The sequence below is a fragment of the Pelophylax lessonae genome (genome assembly GCF_965119305.1).
Source record: "Pelophylax lessonae genome assembly, chromosome: 13".
Taxonomy (NCBI): Eukaryota; Metazoa; Chordata; class Amphibia; order Anura; family Ranidae; genus Pelophylax; species Pelophylax lessonae.
Window position 1 is genome coordinate 188,159,185 of NC_138780.1, and position 27,988 is coordinate 188,187,172.

At 43.1% G+C, this 27,988-nt stretch overlaps 1 protein-coding gene across 1 annotated transcript; it reads left to right on the forward strand.

Annotated features, from left to right (window-relative positions):
• Positions 1–106: 106 nt before the first annotated feature.
• Positions 107–27,980, forward strand: GPR65 (G protein-coupled receptor 65; the record flags this gene model as incomplete). The annotated part of the gene is made up of 2 exons (XM_082275784.1): positions 107–285; positions 26,823–27,980. The coding sequence occupies exon 2, from the start codon at positions 26,958–26,960 to the stop codon at positions 27,978–27,980; it is 1,023 nt and encodes a 340-aa protein (XP_082131910.1). The 5' UTR covers positions 107–285; positions 26,823–26,957.
• Positions 27,981–27,988: the final 8 nt, after the last annotated feature.

Genomic DNA, 27,988 nt, shown 5'->3' on the forward strand with positions numbered 1-27,988 from the left:
AGTGCGGCTTTACATGCCGACGTTGCGAAACTTTCCCCGTATTCTAGAGAAAATGAGATTGTGATGAAATCTGACACATGTCAGCGAGTCGCCCTCCTCCTCCTCCTCTTCCTCCTCCTCGGAGATGGGACTTCTTCGTTGACTGTAAATTTTGAGTGATTGACGGGACCCTGGGCTGTCACAGGACCGGCCAATCAGAGGAGGAAATCTTCTCACTATGTACCCTCTACATCGACAGAGGAAATTCACTCTTCCCTCACTGGAACCCGCGATATACAGCCAGCGGTAAGAGAAAACTCTGAAAACTTCTGTTTGGCATCTTGACAAAATCTTGAGCAATTTTTGTGCCGTGCTGGGGGGTAGAGGGTGGAGGGTGGAGGGGGTATCAACTCCGGAGTCTATCGAAGAAAAGATTGAACATCCTTCACGGGAAACATATATTGATACTATTTATCAGGTTGTTGTTTAAACCAGTATTAAACCCAAAAGCAAACATTTATTATATATAACATAATATAGTATAACATAATGTAATATAATATAATATAATGTAATATAATATAATGTAATATAATATAATGTAATATAATATAATATAATATAATGTAATATAATATAATGTAATATAATATAATATAATGTAATATAATGTAATGTAATATAATATAATATAATGTAATATAATATAATATAATGTAATATAATGTAATATAATATAATATAATGTAATATAATATAATGTAATATAATATAATGTAATATAATATAATATAAAAAAAATATTATTTTTAATATAGTATTAAACCCAAAAGCAAACATTTATTATATATAACATAATATAGTATAACATAATATAATATACCGATAATATAATGTAATATAATATAATATAAAAAAAATATATTTTTAATATAGTATTAAACCCAAAAGCATATATATAACATAATATAATATAATGTAATATAATATACCAGAAATATAATATAATATACCGGTAATACAATATAATATACCGGTCACATAATATAATATAAAAAATATACAGCTATATAGTTTACATGCATGAGACCAACCATTCACTACTGTAGGGAGGTATTAATAATCAGCTTTTATTTTATTTTTGTAAAACCTTTATCCTAAAAGGAAAAAAAAAAAACTGTTTTCTGTAACTGTTAATAAAGTGTTAACCGGAGTTTGGTTTCAGTTTGTCGCTATATCTAAACCTGCTAGTCCATCTAACACTTCCCTTCCCCGTAATTCTTCAATGTGTTGGATGCAAATTTTTCTCTTTCTTTTTTTTTGTTAAGACTTTCTTACCTTTTTTTCACCTATTGATCCAGCCAGTAAGTCTTTTGTTTTTCAAGAGATCAAGCTGTTCTGCAGATACAGCAGTGAGAAGGTTGAGAGAAAGAATTTACCACTGACAGGGGTGCTTAAAATGATCAGCTTTAATTTAGTTATATGTAAAACTTTTATTCCCCCAAAAAAAAGAAAAAAAAATGTTTGCTGTAAATACTTATAAAGTGTGGACTGGAGTTTGGCTTTGATTGGTTAGTGTATCCACTTAAGGACCAGGCCTTTTCTAGCACTTTATTTTTACAGGTAAAAATCTGTATTTTTAGCTAGATGCGCATATATATATATATATAAACACATCAGGGGCGTAACTACAGGGGTTTGCAATTGCAACCGGGCCCCATGCTCCAGGGGGCCTGTGCGGCTCCCCTGTACACCTGGATAGGAGGGGCTGCGGGGGCAGCATGTAGAGAAATAACTGTCCTCATTTTTTGGATTGGTAATTGTATGTAATTTACCAGCTCCTTCCTTTTCTGAATGGACAGAGTCATAGTCAGTGACATTGTAAAAAAAATAAAAAAAAATGATAAAAAAATAATACAATTGGCAGGAAGGGGGCCAACTGCAGAACTTGTGAAAGGGTCCCGCTGCGGGACCGTAATGTAGGGGCCTCGCAACAAGAGTAAAGGGCCTCAGGATCAGTGGGAAGAGCCCCAGGCTTGAAGGGAAGGGCCCCGGCCAGGGGTCTGGGGTGCCCTTCATGGTTTCTTGCACCGGGGCCCTGAAGGTTCTAGTTATGCCTCTGATATACATATATAGTGCATCCAGGAAGTATTCACAGCTCTTCACTTTTTTCACATTTTGTTACAGCCTTAACTTTATTAAAATTATTTTTAATTTTGATTAAATTCATTATTTTACTCAAAATTCTACAAACAATACCCCATAATGACAACATGAAAGAAGTTTGTTTGAAATATTTGCAAATTTATTAAAAATAAAAAAATAAAAACAAAATCCCATATACAGTACATAAGTATTCATTCACAGCCTTTGTTCAATACTTTGGTGAAGCACCTATGGCATCAATTACAGCAGGGGTCCTCAAACTACGGCCCGCGGGCCGCATGCGGCCCGCCGGCCGGGATGTATCATTCATGTTTTTTTTTTTTTTCATGAATCACCTAATTAGAGCCAGAGGCTCTAATAGGCTTCAGAAAAGGGTGGACCCGGGGCACAGTGCACTGCGCCCTAGCCCACCCATTTGTGTGACAATAGCAAAGGAAAATTCGTTATTGTCACACGGATCCTCCTCCTGGCCAATCAGGGTCCTGAACCCGGCCCGCCGGCCGGGATGTATCATTCATGTTTTTTTTTTTTTCATGAATCACCTAATTAGAGCCAGAGGCTCTAATAGGCTTCAGAAAAGGGTGGACCCGGGGCACAGTGCACTGCACCCTAGCCCACCCATTTGTGTGACAATAGCAAAGGAAAATTCGTTATTGTCACACGGATCCTCCTCCTGGCCAATCAGGAAGCCGGTCCGAGACCCGCTTCCTGATTGGCCGAAAGGCGAGCTCATGCCATTGGCCGAGGAGGAGGCGGGAGGACTCGAGGAGACGCCTGGGGACTGAGAGGAGAAGCCGCCGCTGCAGGTAAGTGCACTGACTGGTCTCTCTGCATAGAAGGGGGCACGATGGTCTCTGCATTGAAAGGGGCACGCTGGTCTCTGCATTGAAAGGGGGCACGATGGTCTCTGCATTGAAGGGGGCACGATGGTCTCTGCATTGAAAGGGGGCACGATGGTCTCTGCATTGAAAGGGGGCACGATGGTCTCTGCATTGAAGGGGGCACGATGGTCTCTGCATTGAAGGGGGCACGATGGTCTCTGCATTGAAGGGGGAAGGCTGGTCTCTGCATTGAAAGGGGGCACGCTGGTCTCTCTGCATTAAAGGGGGCACGCTGGTCTCTCTGCATTAAAGGGGGCACGCTGGTCTCTCTGCATTGAAAGGGGGCACGGCACGCTGGTCTCTCTGCATTGAAAAGGGGCACGCTGTGGTCTCTCTGCATTGAAAGGGGGCATGCTGGTCACTCTGCATTGATGGGGGCACACTATACCTTGATTACTAAAGGCCCCTTTCACACTTTTGTGACCTCAAAGTCACGCAACTTTTTACAGCGTTTTTTGCCGCAAAGCAATGCCTATTACATTTTCTGTTTGCGCCCCCCCCCCCCCCAAAAAAAAAAATTTTGAGCACCAGCCACCACTATATAAATAAAAAAATAAAAAATATGCGCATTGGAATTCATTCATATTTGTTTTCAAACTGTAGTCCGGCCCCCAACAGTGTCCGAGGGACCGTGAACTGGCCCCCTGTTTAAAAAGTTTGAGGACCCCTGAATTACAGCATCAAGTATTTTTGAGTATGATGCAACAAGCTTGGCACACCTATTTTTGGACAGTTTCTCCCACTCTTCTTTGCAGGACCTCTCAAGCTCCATCAGTTTAGATGGAGAACGTTGGTGCACAGCCATTTTCAGATCTCTCCAGAGATGTTCAATCGGGTTCAAGTCTGGGCTCTGGCTGGGCCACTCACGGACATTCGCAGCGTTGTCCCGTAGCCACTCATTTGTTATCTTGGCTGTGTGCTTAGGGTCGTTGTCCTGTTGGAAGATGAACCTTTGCCCCAGTCTGAGGTCCAGAGCGCTCTAGAGAAGGTTTTCATCAAGGATGTCTCTGTACATTGCTGCATTCATCTTTCCTTTGATCCTGACTAGTCTCTTAGTTACTGCCGCTGGACAACATCCCCACAGCATAATGCTGCCACCACCATGCTTCACTGTAGGGATGATATTGGCCAGGTGATGAGCGGTGCCTGGTTTCCTCCAGACATGACGCTTGTCATTCAGGTCAAAGAGTTCAATCTTTGTTTCATCAGACCAGACATTTGTGTAAAGTGCAGAGAGAGGTTGTAAACGGCGCTACCTTTGTGCAATTAAAAGAAATAAAGTGCATACACTTGCAATCAAATGATAAAAAAATAAAAAAATAATAATAAAGGGGTGTGTCCCATAAAACCAAAAAGGGTTAAATAATATAATATATATGCTATGTATCAAGTGGGTTCAAGTCGGAAAAGATCAAATATCCTGATCTGTGATAAGTAAAACCCAGAAAGTGCTGAAGTGCAATAAATAAATTTAATAACATAGACAGTGTTTTTATTGTGATATACAAGTAATGAAAATTAATCCAGTGTAGAAATAAAATCAAGTATTAGTGACATTCCTGGCACTGTTACTGTTAAAAGTGCAACATGCCAGTAGAGAACATATAAGTGAAGTAGAAGTGATGAGTGAAACCAGGGAAAAAATCCCTTAAAAATAGATAAAATGAAATAAATGTCAGCTGCAATCACCCGTGTGACCACTAGGTGTCGCGCTGTATATACAACCTGCCTTGTACGGAAGTTAGGCAAGAATGGATCTCCAAGGGTCCCCCTCCACAATCAAAGCACCAGTTGGCGTGTTTCCATATGGAGAGAAAGAAGAGGGGAGCCTCATGAAGTATCAATCGTAAAAATGAAGAAAGAACGTAGCATCCACTCACTGTGAAAATCCACTCACTGTTCTAATACAAACAAACTTCTTTTTTCTGGTTCTGGACATGCTACAGAGCTGAAACTTCACAGGTACACCTTTTAGATCCCCCCCAGACACTAAATCCAAAGAAATCTCTTTTTTTTTTTTCAATAATTTTTTCAATAATTGGCTCTCTATCAAAAATGACAATTTTTAAGAACTTTTTTTTGTGTGATTAATAGTCCCTGGGCATGACCCAGAACCCTAGGCACTTTTTAGGGGCATTTATTGGGTTTTAGGGCTTCAAAATTGTGTTTTTTGATTACCGAAGTTCGGGTCCCATTGATTTCAATGGGGTTCTGAAATCCGGCCGAACTTTCGGGAAGTTCGGGTGTTCTGGTCGAACCGAACTTTTCAAAAGTTCGATCATCCCTAGTTATAAATTGATTTGCATTTTAATGAGCAAAATAAGTATTTGATCCCCTCTCAATCAGCAAGATTTCTGGCTCCTGTCTTTTATACAGATAACAAGCTGAGATTAGGAGTTCTGTCTTGAAGGGAATGCTCCTGATCTCAGCTTGTTTCCTGTGTAAAATACACCTGTCCACAGAATCAATCAATCAATCAATCACATTCTAATCTCTCCACCATGGCCAAGACCAAACAGCTGTCTAAGGATGTCAGGGACAAGATTGTAGACCTACACAAGGCTGGAACGGGCTACAAGACCATCGCCAAGCAGCTTGGTGAGAGGGGGACAGCAGTTGGTGCGATTATTTGCAAATGGAAGAAACACAAAATAACTGTCAATCTCCCTCAATCTGGAGCTCCATGCAAGATCTCACTTTGTGGAGATTCAATGATCATGAGAACGGTGAGGAATCAGCCCAGAACTTCATGGGAAAATCTTATCAATGATCTCAAGGCAGCTGGAACCATAGTCACCAAGAAAATAATTGGTAATACGCTAAGCCGTGAATGACTTAAATTCTGCAGTGCCCGCAAGGTCCCTCTGCTCAAGAAAGTTCATGCACAGGCCCATCTGAGGTTTGCTAATGAACATCTGAATGATTCAGAGGAGAACTGGGTGAAAGTGTGGGCAGATAAGATCAAAATCGAGTTCTTTGGCATCAACTCAACTCACCGTGTTTGGAGGAGGGGGAATGTTTCCCATGACCCCAAGAGCACCATCCCCACCATCAAACATGGAAGTGGAAAAATTATGCTTTGGGGGTGTTTTTCTGCTTAGGGGACAGGACAACTTCACTGGGAGGATAGCCAGGGCCATGTACTGTCAAATCTTGGGTGAGAACCTCCTTTCCTCAGCCAGGGCATTGAAAATAAGTTGTGGATGGGTATTCCAGCATGACAATGACCCAAAACACATGGCCAATACAACAAAGGAGTGGCTAAAGAAGAAGCATATTAAGGTCCTGGGGTGGCCTAGCCAGTCTCCAGACCCTAACCCCATAGAAAATATGTGGAGGGAGCTGAAGGTTCAAGTTACCAAACATCAGCCTCGAAACCTTAATGACTTGGAGAGGATCTGCAAAGAGAAATGGGACAAAATCCCTCCTGAGATGTGTGCAAACCTGGTGGCCAACTACAAGAAAGAATGAACAATGTCATGGCGCTCTGCTAGTATAGGTGGGTGGTATGGAAGGGGGGGGGGGGGGAGAGGAATGATGAGGGTTCCAATCTGTGGTGGAGGGGGCCACTTACAGCGGCTGCCAGCTGGAGCATGGAGGGGCTCTGAGGAACAGAAAGCAGGAGATAGCGGCGCCAGCTTAGTGTAGCATAAAATGTAATAATTATTATTATTTCAGGTACTTATATAGCGCTGTCAATTTACGCAGCACTTTACATCTACATTGCACATTCACATCAGTCCCTGCCCTCAAGGAGCGTACAATCTAAGGTCCCTAACTCACATTCATACATACATAGTGAGACCAATTTTATACAGGATCCAATTAACCTACCAGCATGTCTTTGGAGTGTGGGAGGAAACCAGAGTACCCGGAGGAAACCCACGCAGGCACAGGGAGAACATGCAAACTCCAGGCAGGTAGTGTCGTGGTTGGGATTCGAACCAGCGACCCTCTTGCTGCTAGGTGAAAGTGCTAACCACTACACCACTGTGCCGCCCAATAATTGATAATAAACATAGTAACTTACTCAGAGGTAAGGATAAAACTGTGTTAAAGCGGAGTTCCAACCATTTCACTCACCTGTCCAACGGTCCAGCGATGCGGCCGCCCGAAGCCTCGATCCTCTCCCTCGGCGCCGGCATCACTGCTGTGGGCACCCGGCTGTGACAGTTTGCGGCTTCACAGCCGGGTACGCACTGCGCATGCGCGAGTTGCGCTACGCGCCGTGATTGGCCGGCAATCTTCTGGGACCTTTGACATGTCCCAGAAGATTGCATGGAGGGAGGGGGAAAGGAGAACTTCCGCTCAGGGCGCCGCGGCGCTCCGAGCGGAAGTGGGAGCGGGTACCTGTCAAAACTAGGTACCCGCTCCCCCCCCAAAAAAATGACATGCCAAATGTGGCATGTCAGGGGGTTAGGACCACCTAAAGCGGAAGTTCCACTTTTGGGTGGAACTCCGCTTTAGGTAATTGGGGATCATCTGTTTCCTTCTCAGTCTGTGCGGCGTGGGGTGGGAGCAGGGTGCCGGCCGTTCCCATGGGAAGGCTGGTGCTGGGCAGCTGTAACCCAGAGGTTAGGTGGCGGTGGAGGACTCACAGCGAGGCTTCGACTTCCTGCTTCCGGCCCTGAGGACGTCACATCCGGTGAGAAGATGACAGGAGGTGCGCGCGTTCGGAGCATCCGTGTTCCTTCATCAGCCTGACGGATGTTACAGCTTATTTGCATTGTTGGCTTCTAGGCTCCTGCTGCCCTCTCAGGACGATGGGTATCCATATAGACTGAAAACATAGAAACCGACCTAGTGCAATATCACACAATAAAAAACATGCCATACATTATACTCACAAATGTATGTTAGAAATATGCATAACAATTTGTTGCACAAGGGTGATTTTTTGGTAAAGCAGGAGGACCGGAAGGCGTCCATGGTGATGGGGTTGACGCGTTTCAAGGGAGAACCCTCTTCTATGAGTGCCCATCAGTGCCGCCTATCAGTGCCCATCAGTGCAGCCTCATCAGCGCACATCAGTGAAGCAGAAAAATTACTTATTTGAATAAAACAGAACTTTTTTTAACATTTTCCATCTTTTTTCATTTGTTTAGCAAAAAAAAAAAAAAAGAAAACCCCAGTGGTGATTAAATATCACCAAAAGAAAGCTCTATCTGTATAAAAAAAAATGATAAAAATGTCATATGGGTACAGTGTTACATGACCACCCAATTGTCATTCAAAGTGTGACAGCGCTGAAAGATGAAAATTGGCCTGGGCAGGAAGGGGGTATAAGTGCCCAGTAAGCAAGTGGTTAATAAACCTGCCGTCGGGGCAACGTACGCATATGTCGTAAGTAGCTGCAGGCATTATCCCGCTTTTGTTTTTTTAGAGCTGGAAGAGCTCTTTCTTGTAAAAGCAATCCTAGTGGGCTCTCCCGTCCCACAGGGGGGAAACTGCCGGTGGTTCCCCCAGCTCACCATAGAATTGATCAGGGACCTGAACGGAATGGTCTAAGACAGGGGTCTCCAAACTTTCTAAACAAAGGGCCAGTTTTCAGTCCTTCAAACTTTAGGGGCGCTGGACTGTGGCCATTGGGAGAAGAAAATGTCCTGGCATTAGTGAGATTAAACAATACCTCATCGTTTGTATTAGAGGGTGTAATAGTGCCCCATTATTGGTATCAATGGAAGGAATAGTGCCCCATCATTGGTGTCAGTTTGAGAAATAGTGCCCCATCATTGGTAATAATGGAAGGAATAGTGCCCCATCATTGGTATCAATGGGAGGAATAGTGCCCCATCATTGGTGTCAATGGGAGGAATAGTGCCCCATCGTTGGTATCAATGGGAGGAATAGTGCCCCATCATTGGTGTCAGTGGGAGGAATTTTGCCCCATTATTGCTATCAATGGAAGGAATAGTGCCCCATCATTGGTGTCAGTTCCATAAATAGTGCCCCATCATTGGTAATAATGGAAGGAATAGTGCCCCATCATTGGTATCAATGGGAGAAATAGTCTCCCATCATTGGTGTCAGTTCCAGAAATAGTGCCCCATCATTGGTAATAATGGAAGGAATAGTGCCCCATCGTTGGTATCAATGGGAGGAATAGTCCCCCATCATTGGTGTCAGTGGGAGGAATAGTGCTCCATTGTTGGTATCAATGGGAGGAATAGTCCCCTATCATTGGTGTCAGTGGGAGGAATAGTGCCCGAACATTGGTAATAATAGAAGGAATAGTACCCCATCATTGGTATCAGTAGAAGGAATAGTGCCCCATCATTGGTGTCAGTGGGAGGACTAGTCCCCCATCATTGGTGTCAGTGGGAGGAATAGTGCCCCATCATTGGTATCAATGGGAGAAATAGTCTCCCATCATTGGTGTCAGTTCCAGAAATAGTGCCCCATCATTGGTAATAATGGAAGGAATAGTGCCCCATCGTTGGTATCAATGGGAGGAATAGTCCCCCATCATTGGTGTCAGTGGGAGGAATAGTGCTCCATTGTTGGTATCAATGGGAGGAATAGTCCCCTATCATTGGTGTCAGTGGGAGGAATAGTGCCCGAACATTGGTAATAATAGAAGGAATAGTACCCCATCATTGGTATCAGTAGAAGGAATAGTGCCCCATCATTGGTGTCAGTGGGAGGACTAGTCCCCCATCATTGGTGTCAGTGGGAGGAATAGTCCCCCATCATTAGTGTCAGTGGGAGGAATAGTCCCCCATCATTGGTGTCAGTGGGAGGAATGCTGCTCCATCATTGTGTCAGTAGGAGGAATAGTGCCCCATCATTGGTGTCAGTGGGAGGAAATAGTGCCCCATCGTTGGTAATAATGGGAGGAATTGTGCCCTATCGTTGGAATCAACAAGTGGAATAGTGCACCATCGTTGGTAATAATGGTAGGAATACTCCCCCAGCATTGGTGTCAGTGGGAGGAATAGTGCCCCATCATTGGTATCAATGGAAAGCATTGTGCTCCATCATTAGTATCAATGTGAGGAATAGTGTGCCATAGTTAGTGTCAATGAGAGGACTAGTGCCCCATTGTTGCTGACAGTGGGGGGAATATTGCCCCCAAGGGTCGGATAAAAGCAAGCAAAGGGCCACATCCATCCCCCCGGGCCACAGTTTGGAGATCGTTGGTCCAAGAAATCCTAAAGACCAATCCTGGTATGATCCGAAGCTTTTAAGGCCAGATTAGATATCTGGGGTCTAATAGACCCAAGATGTCTCAATAAAGAGGACCTGTTACTGCCTATTAAATATAATCTTAAGCGCCCATTCAGACTGGCGCGACACGACTTGCTGGGGCGACCTGTGAAGTCGCCTGACAAGTCGCGCTAGTGTGAATGGACCCTTATATTACAGCACTTGCAGATTCAGAATTCAAAATATGTGCATATATAAAACAGTGCAAACATAAAAAAACATAAACAGTCTTTCCAAAAATCTCATATAAAGTGCTCGGTGCTCCAACTTCTATATAAAGGTGCTGAAGTGCTTCATATAAACAGGTTGTGAGAAAATGGACCCTCAGCTTTTCAGTCTGGGGGGTCAAACCCGCTTATATCTAGTGTTGGGAATACCAGGCCTCATAGCATCTTGAATCAGGTCGCCACAATGTTACTCTTGGAGTGGCAATGATATCCACCAAGCTCAATAAAACAGAATGGCACTCATATTGAAGTACTGTAAAAAAGTATTTATTTGTGCAAACACACAAATTAACTTACGGGATTCAGGTAAAAACGGGCATGAAACAATCACGAGGCTCTTCCGGGTTTGCCGCAGCTCAGCGTGCGTTCCACAGAGGGCATAATTGACGTCGTTGGTTGCGGAACCGGACATTACGTCAACACGTTTCGCCCCTCCTCCAAGGCATCATCAAGGACATAATTTCTGGTTTCCCAATGGTCTAATTTATACGAGAGGATAAACAAACTTCCTCTCGTGTTAGCCAATAAGATTACATCATTTTTAATGGGTGTACTAATTTCACTTCCTCCACCCAAATGCTATAACTTCCTCAATGTGTTACAATATCACTTCTCTCATATACTGTACCAAAACATTAATAACAATCAATAAAAAACACTTTACTATGCAAATGGGCTTCAAAATATATATGCAAATACTAACTTCACATATACAGTAATTGCCAAATGTAAATAGAAAAATAAATGAAAAATAGAAAAATTAAAAAAATTTGAAAAAATTACATTTATTTTTAAAAAAATCCAAAAATAAAAATAAAAAAAATAAAATTGAAAATTGATTTTTTTTTTAACCAAAAAGAATTAAAACTATATTACATATATGTATATGTTATACAAATGTAAAAAAAAATTAAAAAAAAAATACCATTATTTAACCACTTCTGGACCGGAAGGATTTGCCCCCTTAATGACCAGGCCATTTTTTGCGATTCTGCGTTTATTTACCTGACAATTGCGCGGTCGTGCGACACTGTACCCAAATAAAATTGATGTCCTTTTTTTCCCCACAAATAGAGCTTTTTTTTGGTGGTATTTAATCACCTGTGCGATTTTTATTTTATGCGCTATAAACAAAAAAAGAGCGACATTTCTGAAAAGAAAACAGTATTTTTCACATTCTGCTATATAACATTCCCAAATTTTAAATCTGAATTTTTCAGGCCAATTTGTATTCTGCTTCATATTTTTGGTAAAAAAAAAATCACAATAAGCGTATATTGATTGGTTTGCACAAAAGTTATCGCGTCTACACTCTAGGGGAAAGATTTTTTTAAAATGTATTTATTTTTCACTAGTAATGGCGGCAAACTGCGATTTTTAGCGGGACTGCAACATTGTGGCAGACAGATCGGACCCCTGACTGACATTTTTTACACTTTTGGGGGGACCAGTGACATTACTACAGTAATCAGTGCTAAAAATATGCACTGTTACTGTAATAATGACACTGGCAGGGAAGGGGTTAACCTAGGGGTGATCGAAGGGTTAAGCTTGAGCCTAGGGGAGTGTTTTCTAACTGTGGGGGGGAGGGACTTGTGAAATGACCATATAGAAGGATCACAGTTGCTCTGTGATCATTTCAGAGAGAACAATGGTCTGCTGTGTTTACAACAGCTCAGCAGACCGTCCTTCTCTCTCAGTGGGGAGCGATCGCGGGTACCCGGTGGCAACCGCGGCAGCCGGCACTGTGGATCCGCTTCCGCGCTGCCTAGTGCCCCCCAGCACCAAGCACACGACCGACGTAGGGCTACATCGGTTCGCGCAGGAGAGGCAGCCTGCTGCAAAAAATGTGCGGCGGGCGGTCTTTAAGGTGATAAAAAAAATGTTTTGTATACTCATTATATTTTATTTCCCATTTTACCAGTTGCATAAGAAACAATTTAGATCGAGTTCTATATTCAATCCCAACAGGCTCATAGTTCCCAGCCGATAAAACCATTGCGTTTCGTTCTGGAAAATGGCCTTTTTTTTTCCCTCTACAATGTGCTTCAACTCTGTCTATACCACAGAAGATCAAACTGCTAGAGTCCCTGTCATGGAACAATCTGAAATGATTGGACAAACTGTGGTGCTTGTACCCTTTTTTTTATGATGTTAACATGTTCTCTTAACCTAACCCCTAGCCTCCTTGTGGTTCTACCCACATATTGAAATCCACAAGGACAGGCCAGGAGATAGGTGACATTTGTGGTTCCACAAGTGATAACTTTTTTGATGTCAAAGGATCCTCCGTGGGAGTGGGATTCAAAATGTGTTTTTTTTTTTCTTTTTTTAGAAGTCCTACAGATTGCACATTTTCCACAGCTAAATATCCTACCGGATCTAAAAAGGTGAAAGTCTTTTTAGGGGGATTTATAACATCGTGGGCTAACCTCGTACGCAACGATGGGTGTTTGGTATAAATAAATTGGGGTTTAGTGGGCAGTATTCTTTTCAACTCTTCATCTTTTACCAATAGAGGCCAGTGCGTTATTATTATTTTTTCAAACTGTTTAAATTGGCAAGTAAAACCTGACATGAAGGCTATTCTACAATCCCTTTTCTTGATTTCCTTCTTTTTAAACACATTTGTCTCTATCTATATCTCTTATACTTTCTTTTGTTCTTTTTAAATCTTTTGGATTATAGCCCTTTTCTTGAAACCTCTCCTTAATAATTTCAGCCTGTTTTATCTAGTATCACAGTTCCTTCTCACCTTCAACAATTTGCTTTTGGGAATACCACCTAGCCATCTTGGATGGTGACAACTTTCTAATAGGATGTATCCGTTTCTGTCAACATCCTTAAAATAAGTACGTGTCTGCAACTTGCAATTCTTTTTGTATATGACAAGATCCAGGAAATTAACCACTTCAAACCCATATGTTTCAGAAAAAGAGATGCCATAATGATTATCCTCTATCTCTTTGAGAAATGATTCCTGCAATCCTGCCCACACAAAAAGAATGTCATCTATATATCTTTTATAGACTTTCAGTTTTTGGCACATTTCTACCATAAATAACTTTTTTTTCCCACCAACTCATAAAGAGGTTCGCCACTGTGGGGGCTTATTTGGCCCCATGGCCACTCCTCTCTTCTGCCTGAAATATTTATTTTCATGCAAGAAGAAATTGTGGCTCATTGCCAGATCAAGTGCCTGTAGTATGAATATTCTTTGTTTAGTGTTTATTTTAGTTTTTTCAAAGGCCCACATGACTAGCGCATGGTGTTGTTGGATGTTGGCATACGAGTTCACGTCTTGTCATATACAAAAAGAATGGCAAATTCCAGACATGTACTTATTTTAACCACTTCTGGACCGAGCCCATTTCTGACACATGTTGTTTACAAGTTAAAATCTGTATTTTTAGCTAGAAAATTACTTAGAACCCCCAAACATTTTATATATATATATATATATATATATATATATATATATTTATATATTTAGCAAAGAGTCTGGAGAAAAAAAAATGGCAGTTTTTGTCACGCGATATTTGCGCAGCGGTCTTTCAAACAGCCTTTATTTGGAAAAAATAAATTTCACTGCATTTGAAAAACTAACCAGTAAAGTTAGCCCATTTTTTTTTCTATATTGTGAAAGATGATGTCACGCCGAGTAAATGGATACCTAACATGTTATGGTTTAAAATTGCGCACACCCCTCGGAATGGCGACAAACTACGGTACATAAAAATCTCCATAGGTGACGATTTAAAAAATTTTAACGGTTACCAGTTCAGAGTTACAGAGTAGCTCTTTTATTTTACAATTATTGCTCTCGCTCTGGCGATCGCTGCGATACCTCACATGTGTGGTTTGAACAGCGCTTTCATTTGCGGGCGCGACTTCCGTATGCGTTTTCTTTCGTGCACAAGCATATGGCGACGGGGGCACTTTGAAACGTTTTTTTTTTTCTATTTATTTTCTAAAACCTTTTAATTTTAGCACAGGTTTTTTTAAAAAAAGTTAAAAATCTGATCACTTTTATTGCTGTCACAAGCAATGTAAGCATCCCTTGTGACAGTAATAGGCAGTGACAGGTACTCTTTATGGAGGGATCGGGGGGTCTAAAAGACCCCAAATCCCTCCTTTGCACTTAAAAGCATTCAAAACACCAAGTTTGGCTGTTTTGTTTGCTGTCATTTTTTTTTTTTATAAATCCGGCACCTTTAAGGCTCCAGTACTCCTCAAATGCCAAAATCGGCATTTTTGAATACTGCCAGTTTTTTAAATTTGGTGCCTTAAGTCGCCGAGTAACCCGGACGTGACGTCATCACGCCGTTTCCGAGTTATTACATCGGAGACCCGATCAAAGCCGAATTCGGCATTGATCGGGACTCCAACCAGCCGGCGGATGTGCCGGCTGGTTGCTCTGGTCTCCCGGTGGGACGGGAGACCCAGGCAGAGCCAAGGAAGGCAGCGGGAGGGGGGGGGGGGGTCACAGCATTATCACCTGAAAGCCGACCACCGGCTCTAAAAAATGGTGCAGGTATCACCCGGTACAACCACTTTTCTGAGCCGACGTAGAGCTACGTCGATTCGCGGGAAGTGGTTAAGGATGTTGACAGAAATAGATACATCCCATTAGGAAGTTGTCACCATCCAAGATGGCTAGGCGCTATTCCCAAAGACCAAATTTCCATTTGTTGTTCAACTGAGCTGTACAGTTTATACTGTATATTTGCATTTAAAGCTGAACTATTCTGCTTATTTTTTTTTTTTTTCTCTTCTCTCCTGGAGAAGCTCACAGTGTGCAGTAAGTAAGCCATTTTATTGCAGGAGAGGAGCTGGTACAATTCTGCAAGACTGGAGGGAAGGCCGGAGTTCAGATTTAAGTGTGGGTTTTTTTTTTTGTATTTTGCCTACTCGTGTGACTTCCTGAGTCAATCACTTTAAAGTGTGAGATAATGAGAAGTGAAACACAGAAGTTCTAGGAGTGTCACAGAGTTGAAGTGCCCTCTGTAAGTACTGTGTTTGTCTGAGTTTAGGGGAAATATGAGTTTGTCGTTATCTTGAAGCTTCTCATTACTTGTCCTATTGCAGAACAGGGTGGGGGATGCGTGGAATAGATAAGGAAGGACACATCCAATATTATTAGTAATACAGAACCAGCAAACCCTGAGGGCTAATTCACACTGTATGTGGTGACAAACGTTCTACTGCATTGTAAAATGTCTATCATCGCAGGAACACACAGGAAACAATTCTTTCCTATGTGTCCCATTCACACTGCAATGCAGCCTAGTGCTGCAGAAAAATGCAGACATGCTGCATTTTATCGCAGTGCACCGTGCTGAATCGCATCGCATTGCAATGTAAGGCAGTGCAAAAAGGGAGCCGTGTGAGGCGCTGAATTGACAAAAATGGGAGGACGGGGGGGGGGGGGGGGGGAGACTACGCATTCCCAAAGACAGTAGGATTTTATAGGCATCCACTGGGTAATCTCATAAAAAGTGTACAATCTTTAATAGTGTAAATACATACAACATTTATTAGTATAAAAATACATAAAAACCATTACAAAGATGAATATGCACCGCAGTGCAACAGCATGCTCCTGAACCAGAAGAACCCGTATATGGTCCGACAAATAGCAGGGTCTGTGTCTGAGGACCATAAAGATGGCCGACCTCCTATGCCTGGATCAAACGCGCACTCAACCTCTTGGGTCGACCATGGCGAGGCCTGTGCAGAATGAAACCTGGCCTGTTAAACCGCTGTATGGTCTTGGCCACCGTGCTGCAGCTCAGTTTCAGGGTCTTGGCAAACTTTCTTATAGCCTAGATCAGTGATGGCGAACCTTGGCACCCCAGATGTTTTAGAACTACATTTCCCATGATGCTCAACAACACTGCAGAGTGCATGAGCATCACGGGAAATGTAGTTCCAAAACATCTGGGGTGCCAAGGTTCGCCATCACTGGCCTAGACCAAGGATTCCCAAACTACTGCACTCCAGTTGTTCAGGAACTACAATTCCCATCATGCCTAGTCATGTATGTAAATGTCAGAGTTTTACAATGCCTCATGGGATGTGTAGTTCTGCAACAGCTGCAGGGCCGTAGTTTGGGAATCCCTGGCCTAGACCATCTTTATGTAGAGCAACAATTCTTTTTTTTGGATCCTCAGAGAGTTCTTTGCCATGAGGTGCCATGTTGAACTTCCAGTGACCGGTATGAGAGAGTGAGAGCGATAACACCGAATTTAACACACCTGCTCCCCCTTCACACTTGAGACCTTGTAACACTAACGAGTCACATGACACCGGGGAGGGAAAATGGCTAATTGGGCCCAATTTGGACATTTTGACTTAGGGGTGTACTCACTTTTGTTTCCAGTGGTTTAGACATTAATGGCTGTGTGTTGAGTCATTTCGAGGGGACAGGAAATTTACACTGTTATACAAGCTGTACACTCACTACTTTACATTGTAGCAAAATGTCATTTTTCAGTGTTGACACATTTAACCCTTTGATCGCCCTAGATGTTTAACCCCTTCCCAGCCAGTGTCATTAGTACACTGACAGTGCATATGTTTAGCACTGATCACTGTATTAATGTCACTGGTCCCCCAAAAGTGTCAGTGTCAGATTGTCCTCCACAATATCGCAGTCCCGTTATAAGTGGCTGATCACCACCATTACTAGTATAATAAATAAATAAATAAATAAATGAATGAAAATTCCAGTATACAGGTATATACCATAGTTTGCAGACGCTATAACTTTTGCAAAATCCAGTCAATATACGCTACTTGAAATATATATATATTTATGTGGCAGAATACATATTGGTCTAAATTTATGAAGAAATTCGATTTTTTAACTTTTTGGGATATGTTTTACAGCAGAAGGTAAAAAATATTGTTTTTTATTTTTCAAAATTGTCAGTATTTTTTTGTTTATAGCGCATAAATTAAATAACGCAGTAGTGATCAAATACCACCAAAAGAAGGCTTCATTTGTAGGTTAAAATTATATAAATTTAATTTATATACAGCGTTGTATGACTGCGCAACGGTCAGTTAAAGTAACGCAGTGCTGTATAGCAAAAAAAATGTGCTGGTCATGAGGGGGGGGTGGGGTAAATCTTCCTGGGGGGTTCAAGTGGTTAAACTGTTTGTCAGAGATAGACATCTGATGACATTTCACCTGGAATGCTCAATCTATGGCTGTCATTGTGATAAGTGAATATTGTGACACCTAGAGTGATATGTGTTCAGGACTGTTGGTATTTAACCAACAACACCCCGAGGACAGAGGTACGTGATTGGACGCCAAGCGCACTGGCTCACCAGTGTTTGCAGTTGTCCAACAATCTGGTAGAGTTTGTACGTTGTTTTCACTTTTCTGCTTTTTAGTTTACATTCATTGCCTGACCTGATCTTATCACCCCGATGTACGAGGTCCCAATCACTGCGGCCAGAGGGCAGTAGATTCCGGTAGCCAAGCTGCGTTTCTTTTGTGCCCTGACCGCCCAGCTAAAGAAGGGCATGCATGTTGCATCCGGCGGGTGGTACCCCTACGGAGCGCAACCAATTCAAAATGAATAGGAACATTGCACAACCGTAGGCAATGCACACAGTTGCAGTGCGATGGGCTGGCATTTTTAACCAATGCCTACCGGGCACGTTCACCCTCTTCCTGCGCAGGCCAATTTTCAGCTATCAGCGCTCTCACATTTTGAATGACAATTGCGCGGTCATGCAACACTGTACCCAAACAAAGTTTTTATCATTTTTTTTTAGCTTTCTTTTGGTGGTATTTAATCACCACTGGGGTTTTTATTTTTTGCTAAATACTGTAAATTAAAGACCAAAAATTAAAAAAATTAAAAAAACTTTTTTATAGTTTGTTATAAAATTTTGCAAACAGTTAATTTTTCTCCTTCACTGATGTGCACTGATGAGGCTGCACAGATGGTCACTGATGAGGCGGCACTAATGGGCACTGATAGGCTGCACTGATGGGCATTATTGAGGCAGCACTGGTGTGCACTGATGAGGTTTCACTGATAGGCAATACTCATGGGCAGGGGCGTAACTACAGGGGTTGCAGGGGTTGCGGTCGCAACCGGGCCCCATGCTCCAGGGGGCCCTGTGCGGCTCCCCTGTACACCTGGATAGGAGGGGCAGCAGGGGCCGCATGTAGAGAAATCACTGCCCTCCTTTTTCCTCCTGTAGCTGCAGGGGGAAAATGGAGGAGATTGGTTCCTCTGTATGCTGCCCCCGCCACTCCTTCTATCCATCCAGTTCACTTGTGTTCTGCTGTCTCTGGGCCCCTGTGTGCTCCCCTGGTCCCCCCCCCCTACTGTGCTTCCCCCCCCTACTGAGCTCCCCCCCCCCCACTGTGCTGCCCCCCCCTACTGTGCTCCCTACCCTCTCCTGCCGGCTGCTGCAGGGAATGTGTCACAATAGAGAACCAGGAAGGGGTCGGTAAATAGGTAATTTACCAGCCAGCTCTTTCCTTTTCTCAATGGACAGAGTCATAGTCAGTGACATTGTAAAAAAATAAAATAAAATGATAAAAAATAATACAATTAAAATACCAAAAAAATAAAAACAACTGACACCAGTGGGTGAACTTCCAAGATTGTAAAGGTCACACTTGCAACCGGGCCCTGGCATTCCGCCACTGTGGGGAGGCCCCAACATCGCAGGAAGGTGGCCCACTGCAGAACTTGTGAAAGGGTCCCGCAACGAGAGTAAAGGGCCCCAGGATCAGTGGGAAGAGTCCCAGGCTTGAAGGGAAGGGCCCCGGCCAGGGGTCCAGAAGGCCCTTCATGGTTTCCTGCACCGGGGCCCTGAAGGTTCTAGTTACGCCTCTGCTCATGGGCACTGACAAACAGCACTGTTGGGCACTGATGAGGCGGCACTAATGGGCACTGATAGGCTGCAATGATGGGCACTGTTGAGGCAGCACTGTTGGGCACTGATGAGGTGGCACTAATGGGCACTGATAAGCTGCACTGATGGGCACTGTTGAGGTGGCACTGGTGGGCACTGATGAGGCGCCACTAATGGGCACTGATAGGCTGCACTGATGGGCACTGTTGAGGCAGCACTGATAGGTGACACTAACAAGCAGGCACTGAGACAATACTGATGGGCACTGATAGGTGGTGCTGATGGGCACTGATAGGCAGCACTGATAGGTGAAACTAAAAAGGAGGCCCTGATGGGCACTGCTTAGCAGCACTGGTGGGCACAGACTGGCAGCACTTGTGCGCACAGATTGGCAGCACTGGTGGACACTGATCGAAATGCACTAATAATCAGGACAATGATAATCAGTGCCCTGATTATGAATGTACATGTCCCTTTTAGAAAAGCTGGTTATCAGCTCTTTTCTCCTCTCCTCATGCTGTCAGCATGAGGAAAGGAATGTTGATAACCGTCTTCTGTTTACATCCATGATCAGCTGTGATTGGACACAGCTGATCACATGGTAAAGAGACGCTGATTGGCTCTTTACCTCAATCTGTGATCAGCAGTGTCCTCTGAACACTGGGATCAGAGAGCCTGCCACCCGCGCCTGGTAGCGCGATCTTGGCACACCATTATATGACGGCGTCCTAGAACTACCCCGCCGCGCTGTAGCCACTATTCAGCTTATGGGCGGTTGGCAAGTGGTTAAGGCCACAACAGGCAAGGGCTGCTGCACGTGTGAATGAGCCCTTAGGCTAAGTTTACAAATGTGACAGACCTTGCCGCCCCTCTGAAAAGTGATCCATGGTGGATTGCTTTTCAGAGGCATTGCACAGGGGATGAGCAGGTGATTTGTCAATAAAGGCAATAAAACTGCTCTGGACAGCCAGTAGGCACTGAGCACTTAGTCTTTCATGGGTCATTGTGCTTCTCGGATAATTCTTTATCAGTGCCAATTAATTTGCTGAATGACCTTTCTCCCAAACAACTAGTGACCATTATGCTCAAATATATCCAAAGAGCAACATTAACACCTGGAAAGTTATCAGCAGGTCATTCATCATGTAATAAAAATGCCTGGTGAGATGGAGTGAGACATGACCGGAGCTTGGCAAAGGCTGCAAACTGGACAATTTTCTCAACTAACGCTCTACTGAAGTCTGGAGGGAAATCACTAATAAGTGTCATAGGCTGGCCATACAAGGTTAGAATCTTGGCCAGTTAAGCCAAGATGCGAACCATTAATGGGCAGGCTGATTGTACCAAGTTGATTGATCGATCAACTTTGGTACAACTGGCCTCCTAGATTCTCTTCCTATTATCGCAAGCCACTGCTATAGCGGCTAAAGATAATCACTGTCTTCTCCTGGCGGGGACACCCCCCCCCCCCCCCACCAAGAGCAGACAATGGCCCGGTAGAAGGGATTCCCCTGTGCTGATAGAGGAATCATGCAAATTTATTTCCTGCAATCTGTTTGCATCGTCTATGGCAGTTTTTATCTCTGCCTCAGGTAGACTACAGAAGTCAACTATTACGTTGAACCTGCCATAGTCTGATTGGCACGCTGCCCTGTGCTCTTGTAAGGCAACAGACAACTGATCTAAAATACCATTGAAAGTTTCACATCCGAATTTTTCTCTGGGAGGAAAAACTGTTTCCTCTTAGGCTCCATGTACACGGGACGCTGGAAACGGCCGTTTAGGAGCTGTTGGGCGTTTTTTTAGAAGCCCCTGAACCCATCTACATTTTATCTTATCTGTCCATGTACACCAGGTTGTTTGCGGTCGTTTGCGGGCAGTTGCTTTAAGGGACTTTTTTTAGAACGCAATTATTTGCGTTCGAACGTGTGTTTCCCGGCGTTTCAAACGCGACCGAACGCGATGACCCGCGTTTGGCGTTCACGTTTTTCCATTTTAAAGGGGAATAATTTTTTTGACCTCTAGGAACGGTTCTAAACGCAAACGCCAGCTGAACGCGGGTACAAACGCGACCGAACGGACGTTTCAAACGTCCTAAAAATTCCAGCATTCAAAGGGACTTTTAACAACGTCCCGTGTACATGGAGCCTTAGACTGACGTTGGGTTTGCATCATATCGCTTGTTTGTGTATGATGACTTGCAGGTAGTTGATTTGTAGTCTGCATTCACAGAAGTTCCTGGCATCCAGCTCTTCATATCTATCTCAAAGTGATTCCAGAACCTTTTCCAGAGATCCTTTAGATCCATCAACTTTTTTCAGGCCAATGTCAACACCTTGGGAAGCTTTATTTGTACTGTTAAACCATACAAGAATCATAGGTGTGCGCAGCCTATTGCATTAGGGTGTGCACCCCAAAGTTTAAATACACATGCATGTGTTTGCCTACATGTATATGGCCCCGGTATATTACTCTTCCTGCTGGCAAAGTGAAATAGAAGTGTGTGGCACTTCTCTTATGGCAGAGCAGGTATGAGGGAGATCTTTCCCATCTCCTCACTGGCAAACAGAGCGATAATGCTAATGTGCCCTTGGTGATTAGGGTGTGCCCAGGCACACCCGGCACACCCTGTGCGCACGCCTATGACAAGAATTATGCTCCAGGTTTTAGCCATCAGAGCAGTTTGGAGACAGTCCATTTTGTCTCCCAATACCCGAGCTTCATGTCTTGTTTCAGGTGTTTGATCCAAGTCACTTTCAATATCTCTGAAGGCATTTCCTTTAGAGTTGTATCCATCTACAAGGGCTTCAGTAGTATCAGCTCTTGCTGAACAACAAGAGTCTGATACATTTTCCTCTTAGACTGATGTTGGGTTTGCATCATATCGCTTGTTTGTCTTTGTTGATTTGTAGTTTGCATCCACAGACGTTCCTGGCATCCATTTCTTCATATCTATCTCAAAGTGATTCCAGAACCTTTTCCAGAGATCCATCAACTTTTTAGATCCATAAACTTTTTTCAGGTCAATGTCAACACCTTGGGGAGCTTTATTTGTACTGTTGAACCATACAAGAATTATGCTCCAGATTTTAGCCATTAGAGTGGTCGGTTTCAAGACAGTCCATTTTGTCTCCCAATGCCTGAGCTTCAAGTGGAGTTCCACCCAAAAATGGAACTTCCGCTTTAAGGCCTCCTGACCCCCTAACATGCCACATTTGTCATGTCATTCTTTTTTTTTTTTGGGGGGGGGGGGAGCGGGTACACAGATTTGAAGGGTACCCGCTCTGGCTTCCTCTCTGGACTGCCTAGGCAGCTCAAGCAGGGGTTCTCCTCTACCCCTCCCTCCCTGCAATCTTCTGGGACACATCACAGGCCCCAGAAGATTGCCCGTCCACTCAGGACGCGCAGCTTGACTCGCGCATTCGCGGTGCGCACCCGGCTGTGAAGCCGCAAGCTGTCACAGCCGGGTGCCCACACTAGAGATGCCAGCGCCGCGGGGAGATGAGGGAGAGAACGGAGGCTACCACTGGCCGCATCGCTGGACCCTGGGACAGGTGAATTTGTGTTTAATAAAGGTCAGCAGATACACTTTTTGTAGCTGCTGACTTTAATTAAACACATAAATGGGTGGAACTCCGCTTTCATATCTTGCTTCAGGTGTTTGTTCCAAGTCACATTCAATATCTCTGAGGGCATTTCCTATAGAGTTGTATCCATCTACAAGGGCTTCAGTTGTATCAGCTCTTGCTGACACCTCATTCACACTTGTGCGACTTGGGACATCAAAGTAGCGGTGGCGGCCCGTCCATTGGGGGCACAGGGGCGCCCCCCCCCCTATCCATGCGTCCGGCCCCCTAATCTACATGCAGGGCGCCGGATGCATGGATTCCAATGGGGTTTCAAAAAAGGTTGGGCTCGGGGCCCAGAGCACTGCGCCCTGAGCCCACCCAGTTGTGTTAAAATAGCAAATGAACATTCGCTATTGTCACACGGATCCTCCTCCTGGCCAATCAGAAAGCAGGTCCTGAGACCCGTTTCCCGATTGGCCGAAAGATGAAGCCATGCCATTGGCTAAGGCGGTGGAGGAGGGGGGAGACGCAGGAGACTGAGGGGGAAGCCGCCCCTGCTGCTGCCTGCCTGCCCTCCACATGTCCAGGGTGAGTGAGCCATCAACCGGGGGGGGGGGGGGGTCGTATGGTGTGCGGGCTGGTGTGGTCCGGGGGGGGCGGGGTGTATGGTGTGGTCCGTCTGCCGCCCCCTTCCCCCCGGCCCGTGGAGCACCAGCTGCCACTGCTACCAGCACGTCTTCAGAGCTTGGGAGGAAAGTTACGCAGGCACAGGGACAACATGCAAACTCCAGGCAGGTAGTGCCATGGTTGACATTCAAACCAGCAACCCTAGTGTTGCTAGGCGGAAGTGCTAACCACTTAGTCATTGTGCTGCCCTATGCGTTGATGTAGAAAAAAACAAAGGTGTACAAAGCTTGGTATGAAGCCAAAATAACTAACAGCTTCAACACAGCAACAGGCAGCAGCCTGTCCTACAAAATTCAATAAGAGAGCACAGGAAAAAAAATTGCTGCTGAATTCTTATTTTTAAATTTAGCCAGCATATTGTGTATAAGGACCAGATATATACTGCTGGCATTGTCATAGGATTGTTCTCTGCAGTAATACCTTCTTTTTTCTAGAAATTCTAGCAGAGATGCAGCCAGCACTTCAGCCTGGTGAGAGGCAGCCAGCAGGAAATCTAAAAACCTTTCTACCGACTTCCTAGAAACAACATATCACACAATGACTACTGTTCCGTATCCTGACACCCACACACACCTAATGTTGTAATGATAAAATCTAATTTATATATTTTACATTTTTTTTTATAAAGGAAGTCAAGTGGTCCCATCTGGCAGGGGGGCCCGGGGCAATCGCCCCCTTATTTATCCGGCGCTGGTTAACCACTTTAGACCCGGAAGGTTTTCCCCTCTTAATGACCAGGACATTTCTTGCGATACAGCACTGTGTTATTTTAACTGACAATTGCACGGTCGTGCGACGCTGTACCCAAATAACATTTATGTCCTTTTTTTTCCCACAAACAGAGCTTTCTTTTGGTGGTATTTGATCACCTCTGTGATTTTTATTTCTTGCTCTATAAACAAAAAAGGAGCGACAATTCTGAAAAACAACTGTATATTTTTCACTTTCAGCTATATAACATTCCCCCCCCCCCAAAAAAAAATCTAATTTTTTCATAATTTTAGGCCAATTTGTCTTTTGCTTCATATTTTTGGTAAAAAAAAATCCCAGTAAGCGTATTTTGATTGGTTTGTGCAAAAGTTATCACATCTACAAACTAGGGGAAAGATTTTTATTTATTATTTATTTTTTTTTTTTACTAGTAATGGTGGCGATCAGCGATTTTTAGCGGGATTGTGGCATTTCGGCAGACAGTACTACAGTATTCAGTGCTAAAAATATGCACTGTTACTGTTATAATGACACTGGCAGGGAAGGGGTTAACCCAGGGGCGATCAAAGGGTGAAGTGTGAGCCTAGGGGGTGTTTTCTAAATGAGGGGGGATGGGCTTGTAATATCAACACAGTGACCTGCGATCCTAAATAAGAGGAACACAGGGGCTCTGTATTGATTCCAGAGAGAACAACACAGCAGACCGCTGTTCTCTCTTCATGGAGAGCGATCGCGGGGGCCCGTTGGCAATCGTGGATGCCTGCCCACAGGATCGCTCCCGCGAACCGCCGTACAGGTACGGCGATTCGCAGGAACCTGCTGTCCTGCCACGGCTTTATCGGCAAGTGGTTAAGCATATATTGATTGGCTTGCGCAAAAGTAATAATGTCTACAAATGATAGGATATTTTTATGGAGTTTTTTTTAATTTTTTACTAGTAATGGCGGCGATCAGCAATTTTTAGCGGGACTGCAACATTGCGGTGGACAAATGAGACACCTAACTGACACTTTTTCGGGAAGCAGTGACACTAATACAGTAATCAGTGCTAAAATGCACTCTCACTGTACTAATGACACTGGCAGGAAAGCGTTAACATCAGGGGCAATCAAAGGGTTAAATGTGTTCCTAGGGGGTGTTTGCCAACTGTGTGGGGGAGGTGTTTAGCAGGAACAAAAGATCCCCATCTTGTCCCCTATCAGCCTGTCAGAATGGTGATCTGCCTTGGCCTGCCTGTATGTATATATATATATATATATATATATATATATATATATACTTTGTATATATTGTTTATAGGATATTTGTGCAGCAGTTTTTCAAGCGCAAGCTTTTTTTGGAAAATATACACTTTTATGAATTTTATTGCACACAAACACAATATAACACCCAATTCTTTCGTAAAATATCATGTTACGCTAAGTAAATAGATACCTAGAAAATTGCTTAGAACCCCCAAACATTATATATATATATATATATATATATACACATATATATATATATATATATATATATATATATATATATATATATATATATATGTGTATATATATATATATATATATATATATATAATGTTTGGGGGTTCTAAGCAATTTTCTAGGTATCTATTTACTTAGCGTAACATGATATTTTACGAAAGAATTGGGTGTTATATTGTGTTTGTGTGCAATAAAATTCATAAAAGTGTATATTTTCCAAAAAAAGCTTGCGCTTGAAAAACTGCTGCACAAATATCCTGTGACATAAAAAATTACAAAACCCACAACTTTTGTTCTCTAGGGCCTCTGCTAATTTATATATATATATATATATATATATATATATATATATATATATATATATATATATATACATATATATATATATAATGTTTAGGGGTTCTAAGTAATTTTCTATCAAAAAACTTTAGTTTTTTTACATGTAGGAGAGAAGTGTCAAGATTGGCCCAGTATGGAAGTGGTTAAAAACCACACCAGACTCAAAGGGTTCTGGTATGAATTTTGGCGGGGACTCTACATCATTTTTCTTTTTTATTCTTGCTGTTGGATGTGCTACTGCAAAAATTACATTTATGAAGAAAACAAAAAAAGAAGTGAAACTGTTTAAATTTTGCATTCTTGGTTTTGTTTTGCTTTTGTTAAAAAAAAAAAAAAAAAAATTGCTAATGACAGTTTTGAGCAATCAGGGTAAAATAATCTGCGTGCTGACTAAAATTATAGTTATCGTTCTCCGTGCAGCTGCAGAGCACAAAGCCAAACTTGTCATGTCTAGAGAAAGAGACAAATACTATGTAATCACTCAGGATAATTGCACTTTTTTCATTATTATTTGCATAACCAGAAACCATGATAAAACCACGATGAGTTTGTTTTTTTTGTTTTTTTTTTTGTTTTTTTTCTTTTAATCATTTTGTTTGCTTACTACCATTAATTTTATCTGTACAAAACATTGACAGTTTTTCATTGTGTTTGACTTTTCTTTCTTTTTTTTTTGTTATCTAGACTTCAGATCTGCTCAGCACAACTCTGGCATGCATGAGGCACTCAACGGAAAAAAAATATCGTCAATAAACCGTCACTTCAAGTAATATGATTAGTCAAGGGAAAGACTAGTGAGATAATTGTGCTGTTGTTATAATGCAAGCTGGACTGGGGACAAACAACCACACTAATTCTTGTATCCCGGAGCACAATTTCGATCAAGTGTTGTTCCCGACCATTTATATCACCGTGATTGTCACCAGTATTCCCGTCAATTTGATCTCGCTGTATGTCTCCTACTTACAAGTGGTGAAGAAAAACGAATTAGGTATATATTTATTCAACCTGTCCTTTGCGGACCTCCTCTACACCTCAACTTTACCTTTGTGGGTCGACTTTAGCCTTTACCACGACAATTGGCGTTTTTCCGAATGGCTTTGCCGGTTCAGTGTGTTCATGATACACACCAATCTGTACAGCAGTGCTGGCTTCCTGACTTGCATCTCTCTGGACCGCTATCTTGCCGTGGTCTATCCTTTAAGATACCGCCATCTTCGGACGAGGAGAGTGGCGCTACTGGTCAGTTTGGCGGTGTGGACCATACAGTGCGCGTCAAACATCATTATCGTCCTTAAAAATGAGACACACAAAAACAAAAACACACAGGACCTCTTGTGTTACGACATTTTCCCCATGGTGCAATGGCAAGCGACTTATAGTATTTTCAACGTATGCGTTGGGCATTTTTTGCCGCTGCTGATCATGATGGTCTGCTACTATAGGATTTATGTGGCAGTGAACCTAAACCAAGCCACGGCCACCAAGGACAAGCGCAAAATTAAACATTTACTTCTTGCCATTGTAGTGATGTTTGTGGTGAGTTTTACACCTTACCATGTAGTCTTGTTCCTCCGGGGAATCTATGAGCCTGGAAATTGCCACTTTGCCAAGAAAATATTTAAGCCATATAAACTCAGCATGGCGTTATCGAGCATCAACTGTCTGGCTGACCCGTTGCTTTACTGCTTTGTCAGTGAGATTGGGAGAGCTGATGTCAAGGCCATGCTGCACTGCTTCCATCCACAAGCTGAATCGCCAGCTAGTACTGAATTCCAGATGTCTACAATCTCACCCAGTCATGTAAAGGTTAAAAGTATACATGGAGTGGGAATTGTTTAATATATTAC